At 54.0% G+C, this 18,417-nt stretch overlaps 1 protein-coding gene across 1 annotated transcript; it reads right to left on the reverse strand.

Moving 5' to 3' along the window:
- Positions 1 to 175: 175 nt before the first annotated feature.
- On the reverse strand, positions 176 to 17,359 carry EFHD2 (EF-hand domain family member D2). The gene is made up of 4 exons (XM_032968139.2): positions 17,012 to 17,359; positions 3,896 to 4,043; positions 3,283 to 3,417; positions 176 to 2,587 (listed from the first exon to the last, which is right to left on the reverse strand). Exons 1-4 carry the CDS (start codon positions 17,197 to 17,199, stop codon positions 2,453 to 2,455), a joined length of 606 nt encoding a protein of 201 aa, XP_032824030.1. The 5' UTR covers positions 17,200 to 17,359; the 3' UTR covers positions 176 to 2,452.
- Between the last annotated feature and the right edge of the window lie 1,058 nt (positions 17,360 to 18,417).

Consider the following 18,417-nt stretch of genomic DNA (forward strand, 5'->3'; position numbering starts at 1 on the left):
GTCGGGACGGGGCGTTTCTGGTCCTTCCAAGCAGCGCGTGCAGGGCCTGTCGAACCCCTGGGATCCACGTGTAGCATCGCGGCTGATGGGGAAGTGAGGCAGACCTGGGATGAAGCTCAAACCCGACCCAGAGCGGTTGAAAAGGAATCACGAGACACCCGGCTCTCGCCAGTCGTTTCCAGTACCCATAGAGCAATATTGATAAACATTTATTTTTTTACATACAAAAAATTATATTCAAATATTTTCTTTAACGCTCACCAGACCACAACCATCGCAGCCATCCACGATACACGCACACCAGTGGGGGCACCGATGAACCTTTACAGCGCACGGTCATCTCGCCTTGCGCACGCTCGATCCGGCCCGCTCGCGAGGAGCCGCTCACCCGGCGTGGCGCCGGGTGCGAGGTGACGCGCGCATCGCAGTGGTCGAGCGGACGGGCTGCGCATTCTCGAGACTGGGACACCTAAACCGGGACGCTGTTAAAACGCGCAAGCCCCTCAATCAGGACCCCTCCAACCGGGATACACCCGGCACAGAATATAAACCCCAACTAGACATGCAACGATTCCATAGTTAATCAGACAAAATAGATTTATACGATACATGCATAGCGCCGTACATGTACAGACCGATTATTCATAATTTGTACAAACGTTTTGGAAATGTTACGTTGAGCCCGACGGGGCTGTACAAGTAAATGAGATGACAGACGAGAAGCAATCCAAACGTAAGTGTAAATACATGGGGTGGGGGAATATGAATCATTACATACCGGATCATAACCGTGACCATCACCCTGACCCCAGTCCAGTGCGGGGTGTGAGACTGGGGTCCTGTTGAAGTGGCGACCCAACACTCACCCCACCACTGCCCCGAGATGGGGGGCTGTGAGCGTCGTCTTTGAAAGCAGACATGGACCCCGGTATCTGTGTTGTCCTCGCGGCACCGATTTTTAACGGCACCACGCAAAACGCGATGCAGACGTCACCGCAGTGGAATGAATACTGGCTCGCGGATCTGGTCTGCTGTTAATCCCAGCATGGGTTCACACACTCTGACCAGGGCACGTTAGGTAACATTTGGTATGGTAGTTCTTAACTGGCCAAAAAGCGGGCACTGAAGCCGCGCGGGTGACGCGGGAGCGGCGTCTTAACGGCGGGCGTGGGCGGCATGGACCAACCAAGCGCAGGGTGGGGGGCATACGCCGGGCAAAGTGCGCCCCGAACACCGCCGCTCCCCGGCAATCGTGGATGCGAGCGCTCTCCTGTGGAACCCACATGCACGTAAAACCTCACGTAAACAGAGCCATGCAGATTCAAGCAGCCCGACCTGCAAAGGTTGAGATCTTCGCTGGCAAGTGCCACAGGAATTTGGCTCGTTGCGTTTTGCCCACGGTTATCTCGCTGTTCGGTACGGCCCTGCCTCCTAACCTCAAGACCGGGGTACAAATGCAAGACACACACAGGACCCAATTTCCGTAGAGGTGGCGAGGCCTTGAATTATGGATGGTAGGCGGCGGGGGGAATTGCAAGGTAGGGAATTTGCCACTGTATGCATTGACCAAGGATATATTTTCACCAGTATGGGAATGAGTCCATGATTAATAGCGAAACAGGATTCCCACCTTTTCACTGTAGACCAAATCTGCACATATTTGTAAGTTGGCCCAGATCTCTCAACACTGTCCGGGTAAATGCAATAAAGTTCAAATCAATTCCTGCCACCCAAACACAGTGCTGCCTGGGTTTGACCCGGACAGTCTGGGAATTGGCATTTGTGTTCGGGTCAAACCCAGCCAGGTGGCAACTGTATACCGACGGAGCCCTTAGGCCAGTGCCCATTGCGTGGTAAGTGATGGCGGTGCGGTGTTTGCTGAGCAGGGCGTAGTTGTAACATTCATAGTCGACGTGCGACGCATGCGGCTTCGACAGCAGTGACGCGGAGAAGCCACAGCGACCACCAAGGGAGGTGTCAGTGGCAGTAGCAGCGGCAGCAGTAGTTTGAGCCAGCGGCCGGGGCTCCCGGCTATTTTCTAAAAAAAACACTAAAGAGGTGCGGCCAAAACAGAGACGACTCCCTCGCCCCTCGGTCTCACATGTCCCAGCACCCTGCCACGACGTGGAGTCCCCTAACCCCCTCGCCACTGCCACGTGTCCCATCCCTCCCCCCGTGCGTCCAAGTCCCGTTCCCAATGGCACTTTCATGAAAAAAACTGCTGCTGCTGCTACCAACCAGATTTGATATTCGGGCTCATGGGGCACATGAATGGTAATGGATGTGTTCATAGGCGGAGGATGGCCATGCGTGGGACAAGGAGGGTGGAGAGAGATGGACTTAAGAATTGGGTTGGGGTTAGACATTGAGTTGGGTTTGGGGTTAAGGATGGGATTAGGAAGAGATGGAGATGTAGTTGGGGTTAGGGGTATGGGTGGCGCCGTGCGCACGCTCATGGCCGGAATGCGGAGCGCAGCTCCTTGAACGCCGCTTGCCGCTGCTTCTTCTCCTCGGCCTCGCGCTTCTTCTCCTCCTGCTCCGCCCTGATCTCCGCCTCGAAGCGATTCGACTTCGAGATGGCCTCTACCTGCGTGGGGGGTCAAGAGGGGGGTGGCGGGAGAGAAAGACAGCAGAGAGAGGAGAGTGGAGAGACGGAAGAAAGAGAGAGGGGAGAGACCATGAAAGTTGAAGGAAAGAGAGAGGGAGGATGTGAGAGCGTGCGGCGGCGGCGTTATTGCGGAGGTAATGATGGAGATCGAAGGCTGCAGAGGGCGGGGGCCGGCTCGGAGCGTGAACCCCACCGGGTGGGACAAACGCTCGCGAGACGAAGACGCAAGTCTGATCGTGACTGATCGTAGCGCCGACCGCTCGCCAGTGCGTGCTGCCACCTGAGGGACCCGACGCGATCCACTTGTCGGTGCCCGCCTGCGCGCCACCGAGCGGCTTCTTCGATCCCGACGCAGGCGGGCATGCCGGACTCCTCCGTCGCTTCTCACATCCACTGCGGATTTTTAAATATTGAGTTTTTTACCTAATTCGAAAAAAAGGCTCCTGTTAATTTGGTCGCCGACCCCCGATCTGGATGTAGGACTGCGAGCACGGCACGCGGCCTGCAGGTGGCAGTGCGGCGACGGCTCCTGCGATCCGCGTGGAGCTGCGGCTGCCATCCCCCGTCGTGTGCATCGTGGGTTTTCCCCGGACCCTGCGCCTCGGGCCCCGTGAGAGCGTCAGTGGTGACGGGTGGGAAGCCGAAGAGTTTGGGGGGGCCGGGGGGGGGGGCACCTTGGCCTCGAAGAAGGTCTTGGCGCCCTTGACGCCCTCGGTGGAGACGTCGATCTCCGAGAGGCGAGCGAGCGCCATGAGGGGATTGTCATCCGTGAGCTCCCCCGCCGCTGCCTTGCGGAAAATCAGAAGGAACTGCAGAGGAGACGCAGGTGGCAGAGATCGTCATTGCTGTGAGCGCCATCGTCTCTTTTCCCAAGTTATTACAATAACCTTGCTCAATTCAAGAAACGTGTTTACACACGTATCAGTTTTAACTTTTATCGAGGTGTAAATAATAAATGGAACACCCATTGCATCTTTTGCACAAACCCAAGATTATCATTCTTGCACCTGCGATTCACGGATAGCGAGCATAAGATCGACGAGCTGTTATGTGCGTGAGCGTGCATGCATGTGTGCGTGTGCGTGCGTGCGTGCATGCGTGTGCGAGCACGTGTGCTTGCATTTGTGTGTGCGAGCATATGTGAGCGTGCATGCGTTTGTACACACGGATGCGTGCGTGTGCGTCCTTATGTGTGTGTGCGTATCTGTGTGTGCGCGTATTTGGGTATGTGTGTGAGCGTATGTGTGCATGGGTGCGTGTGCGAGCGTGTGCGTCAGGGCTGGGCACCTCTCTGTAGCTGAGCTTGCCATCAAAGTCCTCATCCACCTCCTTGATCATGTTCTTGAGGCTCAGGTGGGTCTGTGGGGCTTCCAGTTTCTCCATCATGAGCTTCAGCTCCATCATGTCGATGAATCCATCCTTCCCGGCGTCGTACCTGGGCACCGCACGCACACAAAGAATCGACGATGATTCGATGCCGTTCCGGTCGAGTTGCACCATCGTATCGGTCTGATCAAAGTCATTTGGAATGAGCAGAGGTGATGCTCGCCTCGCATTTTCAGCTCTGAGCCAGTGTAGGAAATTCCACATTTCTATGACGGGGTCTAGTTTCTCCATATGACAACATATGATAATCGCTGTTGACTACCCCACAAAGTGGTGCTAATTTGATTAACTTCAGAGGGATGATGGGCTCAGTGAACCCCCAACCAGAATTCACCTTTCGAATTTGAGAGCCATCCGGCCAGTATTTGTTTGCTCCACTAGCCTAGACCAGCAGCTCTGTTCCATGGCTACACAGCGGGAAGGGGAGTAGAGTCAAGGATGTAACGCATGGGGGAAAACACGGAATGGGAAAGAGAAGGGAAATAATGGGAAATAGGAAAAGGATGGAAAAAGAACAGAACAACAGAAGCCAAGGGTCAGGAGAGATGAGGATATGTAGGCAGAGGCTGCATCAGGGCCCCGATGAGAGGGGAGGGATTCCGAGTGGGGGTGGCCACAGAAGAAGGCATGTGATTCACGGGAGCCTTGAGCTGATTTAGATATAGAGATGTTACAGTGAATCCTTTGCATATATATTGTATAAATTATACCTTCAGTGAGTCTTACACAAATCAGTGCATGTATTGTGAGTGTAAGATTTTTTGGTAATCAATGTATCGATGCTTCGTTACATGTATAATTATCATTATCTGCTTTTTATTTTAATGTATCGACATTGCAAGCTGCCGTGAGATCCAGGAGCGTCGAGCAGGCGCCATGAGACTCGCAAAGGAAGTCGTTGTGATTGGGGAGGAATTCGGAGGTGGCTAAAGAGTCCCAGGGGAATGATGAGAATGAATGAAAACACTTTGCCTGGCAGGAAACATCCGTAGAGCGAGACGAAGAGAGGCGAGTGACGTAAAGTTTGTCAACAGATAGACAGAGCACGATCGAGAGACTTCAGAAGAATGTCCATCACTGAAGTACCGAGTAGAAGAGGCGGAAAGGAGGCAACGCAAGTTCGAGTTGATGTTGTGGAACCCGGTTCGAGTTGATTTTGTGGAACCCGGTTCGAGTTGATGTTGTGGAACCCGGTGGTGAGAAGCCAAGACAGCCGAATAGAGTCTCATTTGCAATAACACAACATAAAGCACAGTAATAAAGCAAATCGTAATCGGAGCAGACGACCAAACAAATATCGCAGCAAAAAATTACCGCATTACAGGATAAATGGAAAACACTGCACAAGCATTTAGAATAGATGTCCCGTGATGAACAAATCGCTGATGCAATGCCCCTCGCTATCACTGCAAGAGCTGCAGGGTTCCAGCGGGGATGTCACGTCGGTGCACAGGTCCCCTTACAAGCAATTGCACCAACTTCTCTCTCTCAGACGCCTCGTTGGTACCGGCGTTTTGCTGCATTTCCTGTGTTTTGTTGAAACGCCGCCGATTGATTTCACGCCTGGAGCTGCCTCCTCGCTGCATTGGCTGCCGTTGTCGTCGCGCTCCTCCGCACGCGGGAGGCTGCGGAGTGAGACGGCGCTTCCCTCCCCGACGAGTTAAGGGTGGCGGGCATCGTCGCCGTGCGGCCGGACTGCCAGCGAGCGGCCCCCGGCCCACCCGCCGTGCACTGACGGCGCCGCTAAGTGGACGAGGTTATTGGCTGTCGCGTTTAGAGCCGTTGCCACATCAGCGCGAATCATCGCTGCTGGCGCGGAGCCAGCTCCGGCCCCGCGCGCGGGGGCGACACGGCGGATGAACGCCCGAGCTCCGCTCAAGCCCTCTGTGGCGTCGCGGGCACTGCGCTCGCGCGGGAACTCGGCGAGTCACGGGGTGACTTCGGACAGGTGGCCACACTATATTTTAAACTTTTTTTTTTTTAAACAGCATCGACATTCGTGTAATGACGCCTCGAAATGCTGCAGAATTTGTAACGTGCACGGTTTTCGCACCAAGACCGCTTGTGTGGAAAGCCAGAGGCAAGCGGGAAGGCTGCCATATCCGGTGAAATAAATGTCCAAGCTCTGTGGTCCTACACTGCGACGTTCGGCCAACTCCATGAATGAGTATACATGTGGAAGGAAACCAGAGTACCCAGAGAAGACCCAAGCATTAGGGGATAATACTAAATCTACAAGAATTGCCCAAGCTCTGTAATTCTTCATAGGGATATGTGGCTGGCTCGATAAGGACAGCTTTGCATGTATGTACGTTGAAACACTTTCACAGCGTACGTAGCCAACTGTGCTCACCGAAGGTGCAGCCACAGTGGCGAGCGCCCAGGCTGCACTCGTGCTGCTCGGGCCCTCGCACCACGCGCTTGCTCTCCGACCCCCTTGTCACTCAAACATACAAACTTAAGAACGGGAGAGCTCACTCTGCCCTCAAGACAGCAAGGTCGCCTGCAGTAGCAGCAGCAACAGCTGGTGAACACGCTGCCCTCAATGCAGCGTGTACGTGATCTGGGCAGCGAGGAGGCAGCGGGGGAGCCCAGGGGAAGCGTTTACAGGACGAGTGCTCGTTACGAGCTCGGATGCTCGATTCACAGATTGGCTCCGGCGAGCCCTCGCCTGGCTCACTCAACGCCCCCCCTTCCACTGTACGCGAGCAGGGGACGGCGGCGCGGAAGGTGGGACGCGATGTTACGGACACGCCCCGGCGTGGTCATGTGCAGGACACCACGGACGCAATCAAAACCGTTCTGCGCCGTAATCGAGCGGGATTGTGAGACCCGCATCCGCCCACCACCTGCCCCTTACCACCTGCCCCTTACCACCTGCCCCTTACCACCTGTCCCTTACCACCTGTCCCTTACCACCTGCCCCTTACAACCTGCCCCTTACCACCTGCCCCTTACCACCTGCCCCTTACCACCTGCCCCTTACCACCTGCCCCTTACCACCTGCCCTTACCACCTGCCCCTTACCACCCTCGGAGTGAATCGGTACTCGACGCGCGCCATCTCCACGGAGCCAGCGCGAGAAGCGCTACCTTGGTTCTCACGGTGCGGTTTAAAAGAAATAGCGTTCGGCTTCTTATCCGACTGTGGAGCCGAGCCAGCGGTGGAAGCGACACACCAAGTGGGAAGCGACCTTCGGCCCTCATGGGCGATCGATACCCGTGCCAGGATCCACGCGCCTGTGCGAGAGGCCGGCGGAGGCAGTGGGGGGCCGCGCCAGTGTCGGGGCATTCGGCGATGAATGCAAAGGCGCTCGGTGCACGTCGGTGACCGCGCTTGGCAGGGGCGGCTAGCGAAAGGGCAGCCTTTGTGCAGAACGCTCCTCGAGAAGACGTTCTCACGCCGAGGCACCGGTCAGGGCTCACGGCTGTTAATCATCGCCCACTCCGTCGATAATTCTCAGCAGCGTATTTTCCTGGCACTGGCAGCTGAAGGATTTTTTTTCCACCCCCATAGAGAAAGTCCGTGGCCGACCACTGCCTCCAGTCCCTTCTGTGCGACAGAAAAAAGCGGTCCCTGAATCATCGCTATTGATGTGTATGAATGCGTCGTGCTCATAAGGGCAGAGCGTCAGGACCGTAAATTTTTTTATGGCGGCATCAGTAAAGAGCGTTTGTGTCAATTCTGTACTCGATCAACTTTCAGAAACTCACATCACAAATCCTGCATACGGCGTAACCACAGTCAGCTCGACGCGTTTAATCAAACACGCTCCTTGCAACAGCGCACTGCCAGCTTATTGTGTCAAGCACAGCGATGAGTTTGATACGGAAATCACTGTGGAGCTGTTGAATGCGTGTGGCTCAACATGGGCTCTCGAGTTTGTCAGGTGACTCGGTGTGAAAGCGATGTCCTGCTCACACGAGCATCCAGGCGCTGGTGCTCATCTCTCGGTTACAACTCTGAGCTAGTGATGGAAACTCCGCATTCCTATGGTTCAGGCTATACATAGGACAGCTTGGGTGGCTCAGAGGGCTCAAACGGTATCCGAGACGAAGAGCCAGCAGCGCCAAGCACCTGAGTTCGAATCCAGGTAGCGTCACGATACCGGTCACGCAGGCAGCCCCTAGCGGACTACGATCATCTGCTACAGAGATGGGGGCTGGGAAGCGGGGTGAGCACGTGGATGAAGTCCGCTGGACCGCGGGAGACCACAGTGACTAGGAAGTGCCAGCGTCAGGCGGGACATAAGCGATCGGATATACTACGTGTTTGCTACGTGTGTGCCGATCAACACCCTGGACACCCTTGCAAACGAGATGTTCCACCTCAAGGGATTTTCAAAGATGAATTGTTATAAATAAAATTAAGAGACTACAACGCTCCCACTACTGTGCACGCCACCTGCTTTGTGGAAAGGGGTTTTTGGGTAGCCGTAAGTTCCTCTCGCCACTTACCACTCGGACGGTTTCACAAGAACACTTTACAGACGGAGCGAGTGGTGTGGGCGCATGATCATTGGGGTTTTTCAAGAGAAATTTCCGAGAACAAAACCCCCCACTTCTTCCCATTACACAAAACGGCTATGAGCTTCCTTATTCTCAGTCGAGTTCTTTATTCCGTTCAGCCAACACAGAAATGAAAAGGGGCATTCAGCGCCTGCCACATTGAGGAGGAGGAGGAAGTGCGATCCTCCTACCTTTAACAAATACCGCGGTGTACATGGGGCGACCAAGCAGCGCGGGAGGTGATGCCCAGTGACCCAGGCTCTCACGTGGGACGATGCCGGCTCTCACGCTTAGCGACACGATGGTCTCTGCTCAGTTGAGGTTCACGTTGACAGGGGTCAATTTGGAGCAGCTTCGCTGACCGATGCTTCGATTCATTCCAGACACTCGCCCTTATTTAGCCGCTTCTTGGCAATTGTTTTAATCGGTACTACCACAGTCGCTGTTCCCCACGAACTTCACGGCTTGATTACCTCCACCACTGTCAAGGACTCATTCAACCGGATTGACCGTTTTCTCTCACCCGTACAGAGTTCAATCACCACATTTCTCTAGTTCCCTTCGCCACGGTGCTCAGCTTTGAAATTCTGTAACTCCCTCCCTTTGTCGCTTTTCCGAGTTACAATAAACCAACTTGCTTAGCTCAAAACACCTGATAAATTCTGCTACGATATCAGCAAGGCTCTCGGTTGCTGGCCACTTTGCCCTATCGGCTTTTGAGCTGCGCTCGGCAACTGATGCAAAACTCCGAGGACAGGGGTCTCCTTCGCACGCCCAGCAGAGTAGCGTCGACCTCCCACCCACACCCCCGTACACTCCGGCTGCGTTGTGCGTGCGTCGTGACCGCTCGGTGTTGTCTGTGCCGGGACGGGTGACGGTAGAACTGCCAGGCCTACTTCCCAGTCCACCCTGTTCTTCCCTCCACCAGACTGCCCTTACGCACGGTGACGATTGCCACTATTGCCGGCAACTGCGTATTATTCCTATTTGCGTAGGTGAGAGGTGCGTTGATATTTCTATTCATGCAGGTGCGATTTGGAATGCTATTGTTAATTGTTATTCATGGCGAGAGCTGCCATGCTATTCCTATTCATGTAGGTGAGAGCTGCATTGCTATTCCTATACACAGGGGTGAAGAGACACAGCTATATACACAGGATTTCTGTGCACGGCGTTCATCAGCAGCCGGCGCACAATCCCGGGCGAGCGGCGAGGACGACTGCGTCATGTCGCCGCAGCCCCGTCTCATCAGCAGGCAGCGCGCATCGCTCCCCGCTAACACGCGGCACCCCTCGCCACCGCCGGGGCTTCCCCCGGTATTTGGGGGCTGCCTCTGGCACGCGCGACCGTCTCTACACACGTGTGCAGGCGTGCGTCCGTGTGTCGAGGTGTCTGTCTGAGGCAGCGGTGGCACAGTGGTTAGCGCACCGCTCTACAAACCCGGCCAACATCGGTGATAAATATCTGAACCGGGCCTGGGCCTCCCCTCGGTCGACTGAGCCTTAAATGAGTACCTGGTGTGGTGTGGAAACATCAACACTGGGGAGACAAAGGCGGCTGGGCTTGTTGCTGGCCACCTCCCTCATGGGTGTGCCGTGACGGCCTCATAGGTTCCAGTTAACAGCACTTGCCCTAAAAGTGTTAAAAGGCTATATGGGGGACCTTTGTGTGAGTACTCTCACACCCAGTCCGACTGCGAGCAGGGACATGCAGACATATCTGCCAGTCCCTGTGTCTACCAATGCCGACGGCCGAGCGTGGGTGGTAGTGAGGTCTGCAAATATGCTCGTGCTGATTTTAAGGAACCTTCATTGTAAACCACTAGTACTGTGAATGTTATCCCTTCACCAGCCACTACCTGCCAGTCTGTGCCACAGACTACCTGATTGCACCAGCCACTATCTGTCTGCACCAGTCACTGCCTGATTGCACCAGCCACTATCTGTCTGCACTAGCCTGCCTACCGGTATAGGCATCCATCGTCTTTCTATACTAGCCACTGATTGCCTGCACCAGTTACTACCTGTCTTTGCCAGTCACCGTACAGTCACTGCCTAAATGCATCAGTGACTACCTCTCTGCACCGGCCTCCTGTCTATCTCCTGCTCCCAGGCTGCACCATTCATTTAAATTCAAAGCAGAGACCGGCGCCGCTCGTTACGGAGCGCGGGAATTAAACGTGTTCCTCGCTGTCCCCTGGCCATGGCGAAGCCGGTCCGCGCCGGTTCTTTCCAGCGTTTTCCGTTCCATGCATTGCCGTGCCACTCCGTGGCACACACATTGCCTGATACAACCACACAAGTGAATGCGTCACAGTCCGCGTGCGGAGCCACAGCGAGGCTCACGCACGCCACTCGGCCCAGGCGTCCCGGTGTCATCTTAAACGCGAAGCCGGCACCAGACGATGGGCGCATGCGGTGGGTGCCTCCTATTCCGTAGGCCGCACGATTCGGAAAATGAGCGATGAAGTCATAAAGCACCCTTAACCTGCTTGCGTGAGCATTGGTGCTCACCTTCTGTTTCTATCCCTGAGCCAGTGGTGGACATTCCTCATTCCTAGGAGGGGGATGAGTCTATCCAGAGGAGAAGGACTGTAAAAATCCTCGCCTCTGGGTAGTAACAGAGACCGTTGTTAAGAATACGATGCCTCCTTGTGAATTAAACTTGCAGATTGTCGTGCACTCTGCGGTCATAGTCGATGTAGGCAAGAGGGAACTGAATCCCTTATTTAACCTTCAGAGGGGAATGTTTCCCATTTGAACAAGCGCATGTAATACAAATACTTAATTGGTTTGTCTCTTGCGCAAGTCTGTTGCATAAACACCGCCACAGTTTTATATTTCTAGAACCCTCTACAACTGGTCTTCACCATGGTGAGTGTGTTGAGTTTACAATGCACAATTAATTTAATGTTGCATCGCCAATCTGCTGCATTTAAACTCTGCTGTTCACACCTGCATCAAGCAACGGAAGTAATTTGCGTTACAGTGCAAGCTCGTACCCAAGCCGTCTGATTTAGGCAGACGTGCCGATGTCACGAACACAAAGGGAGCATGCCTGTGCGTGTGAAGTTATTTCTTACAAAGTCTAAAACGGATTAGATTACGATTACATTCCTTTCAACCAGGTGAGAGCCCACACAGAGTGCCTGCGATCCCCCCCCTAACACGAGCGGTGTGTGTATTAGCGACGCAGGGACGGTGGCACTTGTGACCATTACTGAAACACGTGCAAAAAAAGCAGCGGTCAGAAGCACTCGGAGAGCCAAGACGGTGCTCCGAACTTAAGCAACCGCAGCTCGGCCAACACTCCCTGATCATCGCGACGAGTGCTTTCGGACTCGGGGATCACCTGGCTGTGGGATGTGCTGTGCCGAAACTGGGGCAGATACGACGTCTTTCACAAAATACGATTTACTTCCCATTACACAACTTATTTAGATTAGTCGCGAAAAAGCCAGTTAATTGTTATGGTATGTTGTTGACGCGCGTTAGTCTGCACAATGTTTTGGCGGTTTGGCGGTGTCCTCGGGTCCAGAAGGGATGGGTCCCACTGCTCTACAATAACAACATACCCGGTGACGCTGCTGCTACTGTGGTGCCACGACCTCGGAGCAAATGGATCTGCTATCACAATCCTGACATCCAGTGTGTTAGTTACAGGACATTGCACAGAGTAGATTAGACCATCACTGTCCGAGTGTTGCGTGTGTAACATCGTGCGCAGGTACTGGACAGATCGTTGAGAGATGGCAGGTGCTTGCGGTTGCCATCATTTAGCAATGGATCGACCATGGCTGCTCATGGTGATGGAAAATGGCACAGAGTAGCATACAACATGCCTTATAATCAAGTGCACATTATATGCTAATGTTTTAATTTAAAATCATCCTCTGCATGGGACAGCTTCACCGAGTCTCAATACAGTGTTTCTCAGGAGGGTCCTCCTATATTGGGTTGTTTGTCCGTTTCCATGAATGATTGGGATGTAGGAGTAAACCGGAGTACCTGGAAAAAACCCTATGCATATTAGGAGGTAGCATTAAAAGCTCCGCACGGATAGATTTGGCGTCTCACTGCACAAGTGTGCAGCACTCTGTATTCCCAAGCAGTCGTTTCTCCGAGCACTCGGCAGGTGCCCCCCTGCCTCGGCTTCCGTGACACGCCGAGTTTGGGCATGCCGAGGGCTGTTCGGCCTCTTTAGCCACGAGAATGTGACATCACGGAAGCAAACGTAAAAACCTGAAGCCTAGATTAAAAAAAAATCCCGAAACCGCCGTGGGCGTGCACGAATTAGAAGTGAAGTACAGTTGCCCACGCCAGCTTGCGCGTGGCCTCGTCTGTGGTGGCGTCTGATGAGGTCAGGACCTTGTGCACAGAAACCACACGGGTGGCAGGAAACTACACAAAGCACTCAACTTGCTGGAGAAAAAATAATGTACCGATTTTAAAATAAGAACTTAGCTCAACGGGAAACGCGTTGTATGCAGGGTTGCAATTTGTACTGTTAACAATGATGGATCGGATGGAATGCTTGCACAATGTTATTGTTTAATGAGTTACTCCTGCACATGGCCATTTGCGCAAGACACATGTGCTTCCTGCAATTTCAGGGCAGCTTGGCTAACGGAGAAGCAGACTCCAAGTTTCGATCCCGGCTGGGGTGCATGTATGTCAATATTATGCACGAGACTCAGGGCTTTTCACAATGATGAGCGCCTCACAGACCGTGCGGTGGGTTCTCACGTTGTGTTGTTTACCTGTTGTAAATCTCACGATCAGCCAGCCCTATTGCAGTGCAATGGCAGCTGCCTGTATGACAGTTAAATGTTTCTGTGCCTCGGTTTCTCGGGATTCCCTCAATTCCTTGGGGTTCTCCCTGTATATTGGGTTTCATGGCTTTCCCCACAAAGTTTTCCAGAAGGGGTCTCACTGATGATCCCTTTGGGGTTGACATGCAGGGGGTGTCACAGAGTCTATCGTCTCCCTGCCACGGTATAATAAGCACCACCTCCTCAGCAAAGTGTGGTGGCCAAGTCCAGAAAGGTTAAGCCTAATTCCAACAACAGAATGTGCGAGCTCCACTTGTGACGCAGAACCACCAATAAAAGTAAACACTGTGTGACGACCAAAGGGACAGGCAAACTTTTACTGTTTTACCCAGAGCGTGACATTTTGTTCTTCCTGTCACTGTTGTAAAACTGGAGGTGGCACGTGAAAACTACTGGACATATGTGAAAAAGAGCTTTATAGCTCATCAGATTCCTCCAGTGTAAATACATATTTTGATTCTTACCAGTTGTAGCCAAAGCCTTCGCGACAAGAGGTAGACTGGATGTGGTGTACTGGAGTGTGTGTGAATATTTCCTAGACAGACCCGGGTGAAACCAGGCCACGGGTTGTTTGGTGTAAACGCGCCCGCACTTTGGTGAAACAGAAACACGGTTCTGTCCTCGGATGTGGGTCGCTGGACAAGAAGGGTCGCGTGGAGGGGGCCTCTCCACGCACGGCTGGCTGGCAGGGACCCGGTGCGCGCCTTCCACGCCCGGGCGCGCGCGATCACAGAGCCGCCGGGCTGGCGAATGTGTCAGCGGTAACTTGACACCGCTTTCCTGCAAGTTTAACAACTAACGGTCGGCAGGCGTTGTTAATGCTCTTGGGCACTGCGCGTTTTTCTGTTTAGTTGTCCTCCCGCACCTCCGATTAGCATGTACGGTGCGAAAGAAGTTCAACATAATACGTGGGGGCTGGCTGTACACTCATGCGGGGTTCAGCAGCAGCTGCACAACGTTGTACGGAGTGACAGCAGCAGCAGCCTGCACGTAGCGTGTGTAGCAGCAGCATCAGGGTGACAGCAATGCAGCCAGTTCCCTGAGCTGCACTGAGGTGTGGTGAGGTGTATCCTGGGGTGGTGAGGTGTGATGAGGTGTGGCATAGTGTGTCCTGGTGTGGTGAGGTGTGGCATAGTGTGTCCTGGTGTGGTGAGGTGTGGCATAGTGTGTCCTGGTGTGGTGAGGTGTGGCATAGTGTGTCCTGGTGTGGTGAGGTGTGGCATAGTGTGTCCTGGTGTGGTGAGGTGTGGCATAGTGTGTCCTGGTGTGGTGAGGTGTGGCATAGTGTGTCCTGGTGTGGTGAGGTGTGGCATAGTGTGTCCTGGTGTGGTGAGGTGTGGCATAGTGTGTCCTGGTGTGGTGAGGTGTGGCATAGTGTGTCCTGGTGTGGTGAGGTGTGGCATAGTGTGTCCTGGTGTGGTGAGGTGTGGCATAGTGTGTCCTGGTGTGGTGAGGTGTGGCATAGTGTGTCCTGGTGTGGTGAGGTGTGGCATAGTGTGTCCTGGTGTGGTGAGGTGTGGCATAGTGTGTCCTGGTGTGGTGAGGTGTGGCATAGTGTGTCCTGGTGTGGTGAGGTGTGGCATAGTGTGTCCTGGTGTGGTGAGGTGTGGCATAGTGTGTCCTGGTGTGGTGAGGTGTGGCATAGTGTGTCCTGGTGTGGTGAGGTGTGGCATAGTGTGTCCTGGGGTGGTGAGGTGTGACGCGGTGTATCAAATTAAAAGTTCAAGTTATTTCTCATACAAATGAGCATTGAAAGGGTGCTCGCCTCCTGCTTACAGCCTTGGAGTCAGTGGTGGAAATTCCACGTTTCTATGACGGGTGTGAGACTAAAATGAAGAGGTTGCAATGGAGTAAATCGGGTTGGATGTGTGTCCGGCCATAAGGATGTATGTGGGTTTGGGGGCATACGGTAGCGTATTGCTGCGTACAGGTTGTTAATTCTGTGTACTGTATATAACAACCTGTGTACTGTATATACAGTACACAGGTTGCTAATCCTGTGTACTGTATATACAGTACACGGGTTGTTAATCCTGTGTACTGTATATACAGTACACGGGTTGTTACATCCTGTGTACTGTATATACAGTACATATATAATGGCAACTTGTGATGTGCCGCCACAGGGCACTCGCCCACAGATCGACTCAGAACACGGAAAGCCGGCACCAGATTTCATACAAAGCTCTGCGATCCTCTGTATATGGAGGCGTTATCCGCCGATTAATGAGTGTTTACGTGTGGTCGTAAACCGGAGCACCCCGAAGGCTCAGGCGAGGGTAACACTGCATGCCACAGAGACCCGACAGATGGAGACCACCACGGTCCCTGCACTGCCATCTCCTGGCCAGCCACGATCCTCGACGTCCATGGGGAAGGGACTTCCACAACATGTCTGATCCACCAACCCCATGGGGAAGGGACTTCCACAACGTCTGTCTGATCCACCAACCCCATGGGGAAGGGACTTCCACAACGTCTGTCTGATCCACCAACCCCATGAGGAAGGGACTTCCACAACGTCTGTCTGATCCACCAACCCCATGAGGAAGGGACTTCCACAACGTCTGTCTGATCCACCAACCCCATGGGGAAGGGACTTCCACAACGTCTGTCTGATCCACCAACCCCATGGAGAAGGGACTTCCACAACGTCTGTCTGATCCACCAACCCCATGAGGAAGGGACTTCCACAACGTCTGTCTGATCCACCAACCCCATGGGGAAGGGACTTCCACAACGTCTGTCTGATCCACCAACCCCATGGGGAAGGGACTTCCACAACGTCTGTCTGATCCACCAACCCCATGGGGAAGGGACTTCCACAACGTCTGTCTGATCCACCAACCCCATGGGGAAGGGACTTCCACAACGTCTGTCTGATCCACCAACCCCATGGGGAAAAGACTTCCACAACGTCTGTCTGATCCACCAACCCCTTGGGGAAGGGACTTCCACAACGTCTGTCTGATCCACCAACCCCATGGGGAAGGGACTTCCACAACGTCTGTCTGATCCACCAACCCCATGGGGAAGGGACTTCCACAACGTCTGTCTGATCCACCAACCCCATGAGGAAGGGACTTCCACAACGTCTGTCTGATCCACCAACCCCTTGGGGAAGGGACTTCCACAACGTCTGTCTGATCCACCAACCCCATGGGGAAGGGACTTCAACAACGTCTGTCTGATCCACCAACCCCATGGGGAAGGGACTTCAACAACGTCTGTCTGATCCACCAACCCCATGGGGAAGGGACTTCCACAACGTCTGTCTGATCCACCAACCCCATGGGGAAGGGACTTCCACAACGTCTGTCTGATCCACCAACCCCATGGGGAAGGGACTTCCACAACGTCTGTCTGATCCACCAACCCCTTGGCTCCACAGTGCTGCATTACAGGACAAGTGCGTAGCCAAACGCCGTCCATAGATATGGAAGTGTTGCATCCAAGCTGTATGCAGCCGTGTGGAGGTATATCGTGCCGTATGAGATGACGGCGGGGTGTACAGGTGTCTGTAGGTGTGTCGAGGTTTATGTTTTTCACATCCCATGTAGGTTTATCGAGGCGCATATAGGTCCATGTAGGTGTTGTGAGGCATACTCTGGTATACAGGTTCGTGTATGCATGTGCAACACGGTTCTGCCGAGGTGCGTGTGTGCCAGTGTCTCCTACTGCTTGAACATGCGCTCCATCTCCTTGATCTGCTTCCGCGAGAACTCCTTGAAGTCCGAGTAGGGGTTGAAGGCTCGCGCCGAGGGCCGCGCCGCCTCGCCCGTCCCCTCCTTCTCCTCCTCCTCGCCATCCTCCTCCTCCCGCTTGAGGCGCCGCTGCAGCTTTCCCGCCAGCTCGTCCGTGGCCATGGCGAGCGAGAGGCGGAGGCGGGACACGGAGACACGCGGCGGAGACACGGGGGACAGCAGACAGACAGCAGAGAGACAGCAGCAAGCAGTAGCGGTGGTGGCGGAGACGCGCGGTCTGAGACGCGAGCTGAGCCGCTGATGAGGGCGGGGAGGGCGAGGGGCGGAGGCGACGGGGGGGAGGGGGGAGGAGGAGGGGGGAGGCGCCTCGGGGCAACAGCGCGGCCACCCCCCCCTGCGTGGGTGTGAATCTGAGTGTTGTGTCTCAGTGTGTGTCGCCGTGTGTTGTGTCTCAGTGTGTGTCGCCGTGTGTTGTGTCTCACTGTGTGTCGCCGTGTGTGCTGTGTCTCAGTGTGTGTCGCCGTGTGCTGTGTCTCACTGTGTGTCAGTGTGCTGTGTCTCACTGTGTCTCAGTGTGTTGTGTCTCAGTGTGTTGTGTCTCAGTGTGTGTCGCCGTGTGTTGTGTCTCAGTGTGTTGTGTCTCACTGTGTGTCAGTGTGTTGTGTCTCACTGTGTGTCTCAGTGTGTTGTGTCTCACTGTGTGTCTCAGTGTGTTGTGTCTCACTGTGTGTCAGTGTGTTGTGTCTCAGTGTGTGTCAGTGTGCTGTGTCTCACTGTGTCTCAGTGTGTTGTGTCTCACTGTGTCTCAGTGTGTTGTGTCTCAGTGTGTCTCAGTGTGTTGTGTCTCAGTGTGTGTCAGTGTGCTGTGTCTCACTGTGTCTCAGTGTGTTGTGTCTCACTGTGTGTCAGTGTGTTGTGTCTCACTGTGTGTCAGTGTGTTGTGTCTCAGTGTGTGTCAGTGTGTTGTGTCTCACTGTGTCTCAGTGTGTTGTGTCTCACTGTGTCTCAGTGTGTTGTGTCTCACTGTGTCTCAGTGTGTTGTGTCTCACTGTGTCTCAGTGTGTTGTGTCTCACTGTGTCTCAGTGTGTTGTGTCTCAGTGTGTGTCTCACTGTGTGTGTCGCCGTGTGTTGTGTCTCAGTGTGTGTCACCGTGTGTTGTGTCTCACTGTGTCGCCGTGTGCTGTGTCTCAGTGTGTCTCAGTGTGTTGTGTGTCAGTGTGTGTGTCAGTGTGTGTCACCGTGTGCTGTGTCTCAGTGTGCTGTGTCTCAGTGTGCTGTCTCAGTGTGTGTGTCTCAGTGTGCTCTGTCTCAGTGTGCTGTCTCAGTGTGTGTCTCAGTGTGTGTCTCAGTGTGCTGTGTCGCAGTGTGTGTCGCTACGA

This window comes from Petromyzon marinus, chromosome 39 (assembly GCF_048934315.1).
Source record: "Petromyzon marinus isolate PM22_M1 ecotype Great Lakes invasive population chromosome 39, UKy_Petmar_22M1.pri1.0, whole genome shotgun sequence".
NCBI classification, from domain to species: domain Eukaryota; kingdom Metazoa; phylum Chordata; class Hyperoartia; order Petromyzontiformes; family Petromyzontidae; genus Petromyzon; species Petromyzon marinus.